Below are 12,808 nucleotides of genomic sequence, written 5' to 3' on the forward strand. Positions count from 1 at the left end.
CTGGGATTACAGGCTTGAGCCACCGCGCCCGGCCGCCTATCTCTACTTTTATGTTTTTAATCTGTTGTCTCTGTACTGCGTTCTGGATATTTTCTTCTGACCTATCTTCCAGATCACCAATTGTCTTTTCAACAGTGTTAAATCTGCTGGTAGACCTCTCCGTTGAGTTCTTAATCTTGGTTGTTACATTTTTTACTTACGGAGGTTGTATTTGGCTATATTTCAAGTCAGAAACACTACTTTTTATATTTTTTACTCATAGTCTCTGATAGTTTTAATATTTCATGTATTTTCAGGTTGGTGTCTTACAAGGTATTTCTCTCTTGTTTACTTTGTGTGCCTAGTGAACTTTGTGTGTTACTTTGATATTTGAAGTTAGGGTATCTTTGATCAGAGAATAATTTACTTTGGTTGGTTTAGAACCACATTTCTCCAAATGTTAAGACTTAGGTTCTCTGGCTTCTGCAGGTGATTAAAGTCTGTATGAGGGCTGGTTTACTTCAGATTGACCATATCCCTGGGAGTATATCCCTCTGGGTGGCTGCTTAAATCCAAGGTACTAATTGAAATTCCCTCTGTTGTTTGGCCTTTAACCTTTGTCTTCTTGGTTCTGAAAGGCTGCTAAAACCACAGTTGAGTTTCATGGCTCTTTATTCTGTGGATCAGGAAACAGGAAATGATCTCAGAGCAAAACAGGTCTTTAACCCTGGAGTCATCCCTGTAATATTCCCTTCTTGTTTTTGACATAGTAAGTCTTCTCTAACTTGACAGTTCTTTGAAACTTTTCTTTCTTTTTTTAACCTCTTTCTTTGAAGCTTTATAAAATATTTAATCCAACTTAATTCCAACTTAATGTCTTCAGTGAAAGAGTTAGTCTGAAGTACTTAGCTTGCTGTTAAGAAGTTCTCAAATTATCTTTATCTTTATTCAAGTTGTTTTTGTTTTTTGAGTACTGCTGTGTCACCCAGGCTGGAGTGCAGCGGTACAATCTGGGCTCACTGTAACCTCTTCCTCCTGGGTTCAAGCGATTCTCCTGGCTCAGCCTCCTGAGTAGCTGGGACTGCGAGTGCTTGCCACCATGCCTGGGTAATTTTTGTATTTTTAGTAGAGATGGGGTTTCACCATGTTGGCCAGGCTGGTCTCGAACTCCTGACCTCAAGCGATCAACCTGCCTCAGCTTCCCAAAGTGCTGGGATTATAGGCATGAGCCTCTGCTCCTGGCCTTTTTTTTTTTTTTTTCTTTTAAATGCTTGAAATGATTAATGGTGTACAATTGACTCTTGAACAACACGGGTTTGAACTGTGTGGGTTCACTTATACATGGGTTTTCTTCTGAGATTGGCACCCGTGAAACTATAAGTCCAGCCCCTCTTCCTGCTCCTCCTTAGCCTACCCAGTGTGATGATGACAATGAGGATGAAGACCTTTACAATGATCCACTTCCATATAATGCATAGGAAATATATTTCTCTTCCTTACGATTTTCTTAGTACCATTTTATTTTCTCTAGTTTATTATAAGAATACAATGTATAATACATACACAAAATATGTGTTAACTGACTGTATTATTTGTAAGGCTTCCACTGCACAGTAGACTATTTGTTAAGTTTTGGGAGAATCAAAAAAAATATGTGGATTTTCTACTGTGCCTGGAGTTGGCACCTCTAACCTCCATATTGTTCAAGAATCAGCTGTACTTTTAAATGTATATGCTCTTTGCTTAAAATAGCTCACTTTGTGGAAATAAAGCCACAAAACCCTTTTTCCCTGTATTTGATCTGTCTCTGTTTGGAAATTGGTTGCCTGGTTGTAATTTCATGTCAACTTTTGGTTGATACTATCTGCCTAATATCTTCACATCTTCATTCTTCTTATCTAATAGAAGAATTCCCAATCATGAACAATTATAAGTAAGAGATTTAATGCTGACAGAAAGTGAAGAACCCATAAATGTTAAACGTAGATATAAGTATTTTAAATCAGCAAGAATGAATATCCTCTAATCTGTGGCTTAACATTTTTCATAGCTTTTTTGTTTTCCTTTTGTATATGTATTATTTTTATAGCCCAAATATCAAATTAAATAAATCCTAAAATGTTTCTTTAGTATGACCATAGTGCGGTTAAACCTTGAGTTTCCAAGATCCCGTGATTGGTCTATCACTGTTTCTTTTAGATTCCTGAAGACAGTGCTTCATTTTTCTAAGCTTTTCATAAAATACTACTCTTTAACAGTATGGAAAATCATGTTTAATCATTCTGGTTTCTTTGTTCAGACATCTCATATTAATACAACCACATAATTGCTTAAGTATTTAATACTCTTTGAAAATGTGTATTTGCAATGGGAGTTAAGTTGGGTGCAAAGGGCCTCACGTTTTTTTTAAGGCCTTAGTGGCAGATGCTTGTTAATTTTTTTGGCATTCCAAATAACTGAATGACCATTTTATTTTTTTATTGTTCACAGAACAGCTGAGTCATTTCTGCAATTATCCTCTGTATATGTCTTTTCTCCTCATAGATATGGAGAAAGACATAATGATTTATCAGTATTTCTTTTTTATTTGTATGCCTGTATGGGCATTTAGAACTTTTCTGAAAATTCTGAATAGTTTTTCTTCACATCAGCTGTAAAATAAAGGAAAAAAAGATAACTGTTTATGTACACTTGTGAAGATTGGATACAAGTTGTTCAAGTAGATTTCTGTTTTGGGAGAACCGAACTAAATATTAAAATGACATTTTTGACATGAGGGCAGCTAATATTGTGAATAAATAAGCAATAATTTGTTAATACATTCTTATTAAGAGCTTGGGCTCTGCTGGTTTCAGTTCTTAACTTCACTGTACATAGGTTAGGTTTACTAAAGCCCCTATATCTTTCTTCCATACCTGTGAAATGAGGATCTAATAGTACCACGCTTATGGTTGGAAAGACTGAAATTATGTACCTTGTATCTTGTATTTTTATTTCTGAAATCTTTAATAAATAGGCCGGGCGCGGCGGCTCACGCCTGTAATCCCAACACTTTGGGAGGCTGAGGCGGGCGGATCATGAGGTCAGGAGATGGAGACCATGCTAGCTAACACGGTGAAACCCCACTCTACTAAAAATACAAAAAAAATTACCCCGGCGTGGTGACGGACGCCTGTAGTCCCACCTACTCGGGAGGCTGAGGCAGGAGAATGGCGTGAACCTGGGAGTTGGAGCTTGCAATGAGCTGAGATCCCGCCACTGCACTCCAGCCTGGGTGACAGAGCGAGACTCCGTCTCAAAAAAAAAAAAAGAAATTTAATAAATAATGGCTTTTTGTTTGAGATACACCAAGTTTTTTTGAAGCATATATTTTTCTTCTGTATTTTAATTGATTACAAATTTACTATAATCTGTAATTTTGTACCTCTCATAGATACATCAGCATATTTGAATGCCTTAAAGCTACTGAATGTTTCTGGTTATTGTTTATAAGAGAGCATAGCAGGGTGGCTTACTGTTAGAATTATTATTTTTTCGCTCCTGATATAGTGTTAAGGCTTTCACAAACTAGTGTCCTTGAATTGGGAAAAAACAGAGCTACATGACTTACCCCACATTTTAGAGCTTCAGAATGTAAAATTTCAGTACTGGAAAAAAATCAGTTTAAAGTAAGCTATCAGAGACTTACCACTAAAATTTCAACCTGGAAGGAGCTTGTTTCTAATTATGTTTTCAGAAGTAAGCTTTTAATAGAAAGAAATACTTTGCCATTTGTTAATGTGTTCCTGATGTTTTATCCATTGAATTACGGGATACATGACAGAATTCCATCCAACATTATTATTGTGGCACAAAGCACAAACAGGAAAAAAATGAATTTCAGCTGTTTGAATGAAAATAAAAGTGTGACAGGATGGAAAGAATGTCCTGGACCATTTTTTATTTATTTTAAGAAAAAAATTTATGTACATATAGAAATATTTACGTAACCAGTTTTTTTCCATATCACCTTTTTAATATATAAGGACATTGATTATATGAACTTGCTGAAAAAAGAAAAAATAAATGACTTTTAAAAATTAAAAAAGATACAAGGGCAATCTGTTGACACTGATGTTTCCCAGCTAAATGCTTAATAATGTCAGACATTTTTGGTAAGCAGTTAGCCATAGGTTATAGAGGATAGGGACTTCATTATTCTGCTAGTAGAGTTTCCTTTACTTGAGACAGTCAGTTCAGTAAGTCTGTATGTTTTGCATTAAAACTCAGGTTTCTGATTTGTTTTTGATTTGGAGACTTGCAGTGGAAATGTAGAACAAACTTTTTGGTGTATTTTTTTTCTTGGGTATTTGTTGCCTGTGAATTTTATACTGTTTCTTTGTATTTTAATTATTTTTATAGAACTAGAAAGTGCAAATACGAATATTTTTCCACACAGTGAAATTAATTGAAGTAACTCCTAATTCATTTTTATTCTTAATGTATTAATGAGATCGTTGGAGTAAGCGTGCTTACTCAAAAATGGAAAGGTTCCAATATTCTTAGGTTTGGATTATAAACAACTGCCTTTATCTCTTCTCTTCAATCTGAATAGCTGAATCTGCAAACCAAATTCATCCCAACAGTATTCAGCCTACATTTATTCAGCATAACATTTTAAAGCCACTGTGCTGGATAGTGGAGGACATAAAGAGGGATAAAATGCCATCGTCATTATCTTGCAACTTATAGGAAAGAGAAGCCCAAAGATGTTATGTAACTGCAGAGTTATTATCCAATATAAATTTTAATGAAAAGGGGGAATTCCCAAGCGTACTACTGTGACAGTGCCAATTTATATTGCAACTGATTTTTATTCTACATGAGACCCTAAGGTCTTTCATTTAGTTTTCAGAAATTTAAGTCTGATTTTGATATCCTGTGGTCTTAGCAGCATCTCTTAGAAGAGAGTGACCATAAGATCTGAAGACTAGAGTTAGAAGTGAATTGTTTCTGTGTATTAAGTGAACTTTTCTTTTCATCAGGTGATGATGGAGTCGATGTAGAAGAAGATGGGAAAACAAAGAAAAGTCAGAAGGATGATGAAGAACAAATTGCTAAATACAGGCAGCTCTTGCAGGTTATTCAAGAGAAAGAAAAGAAAGGCAAAGAAAATGACATGGAAATGGAAATTAAATGGGTTCCAGGTAAGAATTAGTTACTAAATGTTTTCTCTTTTTTCAATTTCAGTATATTGAGTATATTTTAAATATGAAGGAGCTGGAAATGTTTTGGTGAGGACCTTAACGTCGTATTTGCATACACCATTTAACAAACTTAATGACTAGCATTTTAGACTCTTACCACCTTATTCTTAATTGGTTTCTTTGATTTACTAACTAAAATTATTCCTGTTCATTTATCAGAGTAGCCTTTCCTAGGTTTGAACCTGTATTCTCAAGATACAGAAACTTGAATCCAGGCACCATGTATTCTAAAGTTATTACACTTCTTTTGAATATGTTTAATTCTCCATCATTTTTGAGATGGAGTCTCACTCTGTCGCCCGGGCTGGAGTGCAGTGGCCGGATATCAGCTCACTGCAAGCTCCACCTCCCAGGTTTACGCCATTCTCCTGCCTCAGCCTCCGGAGTAGCTGGGACTACAGGCGCCCGCCACCTCGCCCGGCTAGTTTTTTGTATTTTTTAGTAGAGACGGGGTTTCACTGTGTTAGCCAGGATGGTCTCGATCGCCTGACCTCGTGATCCGCCCATCTCGGCCTCCCAAAGTGCTGGGATTACAGACTTGAGCCACCGTGCCCGGCCTGTTTAATTCTTAAGTGACCTTTTCTTCCCTAACCCCCAATAGTCCTTAATTCATGAGGTTTCCCTAACACAAAATATGTAGTACATAGTCTTCCATCTTCAGTCTTGCTGCAAATAGTCAAAGAAATATAGCATAGTAGAGTAAAATAATACTAATACAAAACTAATTACAACCATGTCAAAGCTAAACAAAGATAAAAGCTGGGATAAATGAGATCATTCTCTAGTAAACAGCAGTTGCCCCTTTTTCATGGTTTCACTTTCTGCAGTTTGTTACCCAGTATAGTGCAATAAGATACTTTGAAAGAGAAAGAGGAAGAGAGATTATATTCATATAACCTTTATTACAGTATAATTGTTCTATTTTATTGTTGGTGTTATTTATCTCTTACTGTGCCTAATTTATAAGTTAAACTTTATCATAGCTATAGATGTACAGGAAAAAACATACTATCTATAGGGTTCAGTACTATCCACGGTTTCAGACATTCACTATGGGTCATGGAATGTATCCTCCTCAGATAGTGGGGGACTACTGTACACATTTTTTTCAACAGTGCTGGGCAAATCACCATGGACTTTTGCAGCCAATACTGTTTTTGTAGATTACTGCTGTTTATATTGTATATATGTATAACTTTTAAAACCAGATATATTTTTGGATAAGGGTTCAGTTCTTTAGCCTGTATTAGTCTCTAGGAGAAAGAGTACTAACCAGTTGTAGGAATACCATTGCTTAAAACTTAAAAGTGTTCTGTTATCAATTCCATTTTTATAAGTAGCATGCTTTTATAGTGGAAATAAAACATTTTTTTGCATGGGTTTTTATTTGGAAAAAAATTAGTGTATTTTGATATTTGAGGATTGACTGGCTGTTGTAGTAAATTTGCTAGGGTGGTCTGCTGCATATTCCTACAGGAATGAAGTGCTGTGTTGCAACCCATTTGTTTTAAATGTTTGGCTTTTGCAGGAAGTGGTGATGAGAACAAATGAAGTTTACTGTTGTATCATATGACAAGTGGTTGGGAGAACTCAATTGATTTGGCCTGGAGAGGAAAAGTCTAAAAAGTGATTTTAACAGCTATTTTTAAATACTTGCAGAATATGTAAATGGAGACTTAATCTCTTTTATTACCTCACAGGTTAGCAGTACTGCCACTGGATAAAAGTTGAAGGAAGGTAGATTTTAATGTAATAATATAAAGAGGAATTATCTATGTTATTAGAATTATCTCACAAAAGAACTGAAGGCTGCTTTAAGGGGTTGAGCTCTCTGTGTCAGTAAATCTCCACAATAAGGCAACATAATCATACCACTCAGAGATGTCTGTGAAGAAATATTTTACTTGAGTCCCTTGACTTTACGATTCCAAGAAATGTTAAATTCTGTCTTTTAAGTTGAATACATTGTAGTTTAATTCTAATCTTAGAATGAGCTTACTGAATATATTTTAATATGAGCATTTTTAAATTGAAGTGTTCAGTTGTCTGTTTGAGAAAGCAGATCTAAAATAAACTGGATTGAGGTGTTCTATAACAAATATTTCAGAAATACATAATGCCAGTTATAAGGTACAGATATATGATATAGGTTCCCACACTGAGTGGACCACATCTAGATTGCATCTTTATTAACATAATTATGAGACTGGGCACAGTGGCTCACGCCTGTAATCCCAGCACTTTTGGAGGCCAAGGTGTGTGGATTACTTGAGCCTCAGATGTTTGAGACCAGCCTGAGTAGCATGGCAAAACTGTTCCATCTCTACAAAAAAATACAAAAATTAGCTGGGCGTGGTGGCGCACGCCTGTAGTCTCAGCTGCTGGGGAGGCTGAGGTGGGAGGATCACCTGAGCTCAGGGAGGTTGAGGCTGCAGTTAGCTGTGATCATGCTACTGCACTCCAGCCTAGGCAACAGAATGAGACCCTGTCGCAAACAAACAAACAAAACATAGTTACGTAGGGCAAATACCTAAAAGTGGTATTTACACCTGTTATCTGTAACTGGAAAATTTAAGCAATGCTTACGTTTCCTGGGATAAACCCCAACTTGGTTATGATACCTTATCTTTTTGTATATTCCTAGCTTAATTTAGTAATATTTTATTTAAAATATTTGTACTTGTGGCAAAAAGGAATATGATCTGTAGTTTTCATTCTTGTATTGGTTTTTGGTATTAGGGTAATGTTGACCTTATGAAGTGAAAATGTAAAATGAAAGAGTATCATCTATAATTCCACTATCCTAATTCAACCACTGGTTAAGAAGATTACAGTTTAATTTACCATTTCTCTGTTGTTGAATATTTGATTAGGTTTCTAGTCTTTCACTATAGTGGACCTACAACATTGAAAAAAAAAAAAAACAGGACAGATCTCAAACCCTAAAATATCAAGCTTTTCTTAAATCTCTTGATTTTCATCAGCAGCCAAGTAATTGGCTTGCTTTTTCAGGGCCTTTTAATTTTAAAAACTTTTAAAACAAAGGTGTGTTGTTCGTCTCTTCCAGCCTAGAAATGTTTCCAAGCATGCCAGGACTAGTAGAAAACAACCAGGCTACAATGAGAAGCTGATGCTAGTATTCAGGCTTAACTCACCAGTTAGTTACGTGACTTCCTTGCTCACACAGCAACTTTACATGTGCTGTAGATCAACCTGTGGTTCTCTCACAAGCTGTTAAAACTACCAGTGTCAAAACCTCAAATGTTACATCTCAGATGCCAAGTATCTGGGATGTTATAAATAACCTATAACTTTTTCCATATTTTGAATTATTTTCTTAGGATAGTTTCCCAGAAATAGAATTACTAAGAAAGGGCAGAATACTTTTTGTCTTTAAGTTATTGCCAAATTGCTTTCTGAAAGTGTTGTACCAGCTTATAATACCTTCAACAATCAGTAAGAGTGTCAGTTTCACGGAATTATCGTCAACATTGGATATGTATTTTTTACTTTTAATTGAATAGGGGAAAATTGATAATGTATGATGAGTTTTCAAAAGTCTTAAACTGTAATATTTTGAAGGCCCCTAATGGGGTATTGGTACATGTACGCATGCACATACAAGTGTAAAGGGATTTTCTGTGTGAGATATATATATATACACACACACATGATCATTGAACAGTCTTTCTGTACCTCAGTTTATTCGTATGGAATTTGGAACTAATAATACCTTTTTTGCTTAGAGATACTTATAAACGTTATAAACAACAAAGTACTTTCATGACGTGTGTATTTCAGTGAATTTATGTCTTAAGAAATGTGTGTTTTTGGTAACAGTTACCCTGAACCTCAGGACTTTTTTGATGTTATACTTCAGTAAACCACAGAGGGTCAGTGTGAGATTATACCATATCATTCATTGGTTCTGTAGCTTGAATCTCCAAAATATTAACCTCTTCAGGAAAATAAGTGCTCTTAATCACCAACATTTGTTATGGTTTTGTTTGATTTTTCCAAATAAATTCTAGTTTAGACTATTTAAACTTTCTACCTTTTTACATTGGGTTATACAGTATAGTACATGAGGAGTTCAATTTCTTTTAAGGGTAAGTGTTAAGGGAACTGATAACAGGTTCGTGGGTATAACAACTGGAATGAACTATTTCTATCAATGTTTTAGTTCCTGTGGAAATGTAATAATACAGTTTTATTAATTAAGATTACAAATAAGTAAAAATGTTGAATTATAGAATTTTTAAAGAAAGTTATTCTTAATTATTTTGATGTATGTGGAGCTATATTTCCTATCTCAATGCATTGCTAAAGGTATCCTGCCAACTTAACTAATGGGTAGATAGGTGATGCATATAATTAGCCAGTTGGGCCTTCATCAAGAAATATACCTTGCTGGGGAATTTGTAATACATGTATAAATGAAGTGTAATCAGTTTTCTCTCTTTATATAACTTCCCCTGTATTAATAGTCCAGTTAATCTACATAATATTTTTTGTAGATAATGCAAGCTGAATATAAACTATATATGAAATTCCATCCAGAAATAAACAAATAATGCCATGTTTCTTTGTTTATAATCTTAAAATATTAAATATGATGAAAGTCCTGTTTTTCTTAGCTATCTCCGGCTTCATAGATACTAGTGAAATGGATAGCTGGTCTTTTTTCTACTCAGCATTCTCCAGAACCCCAACTTCCCTTCATTACTCCATCAAGTACTTACTGAACACCTACCCTGTGCCAGGAATTATTCTATACACTGTGTGAACAAAACATAAAAATCCCTGAACTCACAGATCTTATAATCTGGTGAAGGAGAGACCAAACAGGTGACAGATATATAAGAAACATATTTGACCAGGATCTAAAGGAAGTAGAGGTCAGGGAGTGATCCTGGCCCAGGAAGACTGTGTGAGCAGAGGAAGTAGCAAAGGAGTGTCCTTGAAGCTATACTTTGTCTCTTATGTTTGAGGAATCCAAGGAGAACAGTGTGACTAGAGTGGAGGAGAGAAGTAACAGATCAGAGAGGTAGTTTGGAGCCAGACATGAAGACCTTGTAGACCATTATAAAGACATGAATTTCTGTGACTGAGATGAGAAACCACTGGAGAGTTTTGACCTCAGGATCAGTCAAATCTGACTTTTATGTTTAACAGGATCACTCTTGCTGCTATAGATAAGTAGATTTAAGTGGGGGGCAAGGACCAAATTGGGGAGATCAATCAAATGGCTGTTGGAGTAATTTTCAGATAATGAAGCTTGTGGATGGAACATGTTTGCAAGGGAGCATCAAGAATTCTTTTTTTTTTTTCCATACATTGAGCTCAAGATGCCCATTGATACCTAAACAGACATGTCAAGGAATCAGTTGGGTATACAGTTAAGAGTACAGGGCTGGTGGAGATATAAATTACAGAATCTTCATTGCATAAATCTCTGAAAGTGAATAAGAACAACCAGATAGTGAGTATAGGTTAAAAAAAAAAAAAAAAAAAAAAAAAAGGAAGGTTCAAAGGCTGATCCTTGGAGCACTCTGGCATCTAGAGGTAGAGGACTTGAGCCTGGACCATTCCGAGCAGCTGGAGAGGCTATCAGAGAAGCAGGAGGAAATTCAGAATTGTGGGGCATTCAGCCTGCCAATAAAGTAGGCATTTCAGTGAGAATATGGGTCAATAAAATGCAGACTGAGAATGACCATTGGATTTAGCAGTGTGAAGCTCACTGGTGATATCGAATGGTTTTTGTGGGATGATGGGGAATGAAAGTGAGTAGTATGGTTTGAAGGAAGAATGGGAAGAGAGGAATTGGAGACAGTAAATACAGGCAACTCTTTTACTAAAATATTTGATAGAAAGTTGCAGGCACCATGACACTTTTAAAAAAAAGCACTTCAAAATGTAACTTCCAAAAACTAAGACATGCTTCCATTATAAGCATGATGCCATTTTCACTCCAAGGGAATTGGTCAGAACTTTTAAAATAACCAGATGTTTAAAATTTTGAATCGAGTATAGGAGAGGGCATTAAATGGAAAACCTGAACTTAAAATAAATAAGCTAAAAGAATTTGTAGTTTGCCTCAGATTTTGGTGGTTGGGAGGAAACCAAGTCACAGTGCACTCTTGTAACTTGTAAGAAGTCACAGAGCTAGTAAGTGGCTAGAATTTTAAAACCTAAGCATGAGCTCCTTCCTTGAATCATCCAGTTAACAGATTGACTCTGAAGAGTTTGTAAGGCAATAAGCTATAACTTCATCCTGTGCAAAAAAGATTGGAGTGATGTTTGAAATGTGTAATAAAAATGAGAAGCAGTTAGAGTTATCTAAAAATGATGCTAATGCATTTCCTCCATATGATTGCTGCTTATTTTCTCAGTGCTTCTTGAATTATTTGGTAGACTGTTTTCTCTCTTAATAATATTGATTTTTATTTTATTTTATTTTATTTTATTTATTTATTTTTCAAGACCTTCCTCTGTCTCCCGGGCGGGAGTGCAGTGGCGCTATCTCGGCTCACTGCAACCTCCGCCTCTCAGGTTCAAGTGGTTCTCCTGCCTCAGCCTCCAAAGTAGCTGGGACTACAGGCGTGGGCCACTATCTATGCCCAACTAATTTCTGTATTTTTTGTAGAGATGGGGTTTCACCATGTTTATTGGCCGGGATGGTCTCGATCTCTTGACCTTGTGATCCACCCACCTCGGCCTCGCAAAGTGCTGGGATTACAGGCGTGAGCCACCATGCGCAGCCTTATTTTATTTTATTTTTTGAGACAGAGTCTTGCTCTGTCACCCAGGCTGGAGTGCAGTGGTGCAATCTCAGCTCACTGCGAGCTCTGCCTCCCAGGTGCACGCCGTTCAGCCTCAGCCTCCTGAGTATCTGGGACTACAGGTGTGCGCCACTACGCCCAGTTAATTTTTGTATTTTTTGTAGAGAGGAGATTTTACCATGTTGGTTGGCCAGGATGGTCTTGATCTCTTGGCCTTGTGATCTGCCCGCCTTGGCCTCCCAAAGTGCTGGGATTATAGGCAGGAACTACCACACCTGGCCGATTTGATTTTTAAAAAGTGACTTTCCAAGAAGCTTTTTAAAAAGATTTAATGCAAAAAGCAAGGATATTTTTATACTAGTAGTTTCTGAAAGTGCTATAATTGCAATGCCTTATGAAGTTTCAGGTTAATTGATCTGGTTCCCTCCCACATCCCCCCACAGGAATCCAGTTAAAATGTGTAAATCAGCAAGATCCTCTGGTTGCAAAGATCTAGGATGATTCTGTTAATATAGTCCTTCCCGCTGTTTGCATATGTAGCCACTGTTTCTAGACCATACTGTTAATACCTTTTTTTTTTTTATAACTGTGCCTTAAACTTGCAGTCTGCCCCAAGTGAGCTCAAGAAAAGAAAACTTGTCACGTGTATTGTTTTCCCATAGCCCACAGCTATGCTGATTTGTTTGAAGTTACGAATTCTTTGGTCTGGAAAGCAAAACTTTTGCTATTCTATTTGTGGTGGTCCTTCATCATTCTATCTGTATTCTAACTGCCTAACTAGTAAGCTGTCACTTTTCATTG

The 12,808-nt window shown here is 36.3% G+C and overlaps 1 protein-coding gene across 4 annotated transcripts in view; it reads left to right on the forward strand.

The window, feature by feature from the left end:
- The window catches only part of ESF1 (ESF1 nucleolar pre-rRNA processing protein homolog), a 66,870-nt gene that overhangs the window by 18,384 nt on the left and 35,678 nt on the right, over nt 1-12,808 (forward strand). For all 4 annotated transcript variants that reach the window (XM_010355257.2, XM_030915613.1, XM_010355258.2 and 1 more), the window contains one exon: nt 5,004-5,165. In XM_010355257.2, coding sequence (XP_010353559.2) covers nt 5,004-5,165 — 162 coding nt within the window. The remainder of the gene's footprint in view (nt 1-5,003; nt 5,166-12,808) is intronic.

This window comes from Rhinopithecus roxellana, chromosome 13 (assembly GCF_007565055.1).
Source record: "Rhinopithecus roxellana isolate Shanxi Qingling chromosome 13, ASM756505v1, whole genome shotgun sequence".
Classification (NCBI taxonomy): domain Eukaryota; kingdom Metazoa; phylum Chordata; class Mammalia; order Primates; family Cercopithecidae; genus Rhinopithecus; species Rhinopithecus roxellana.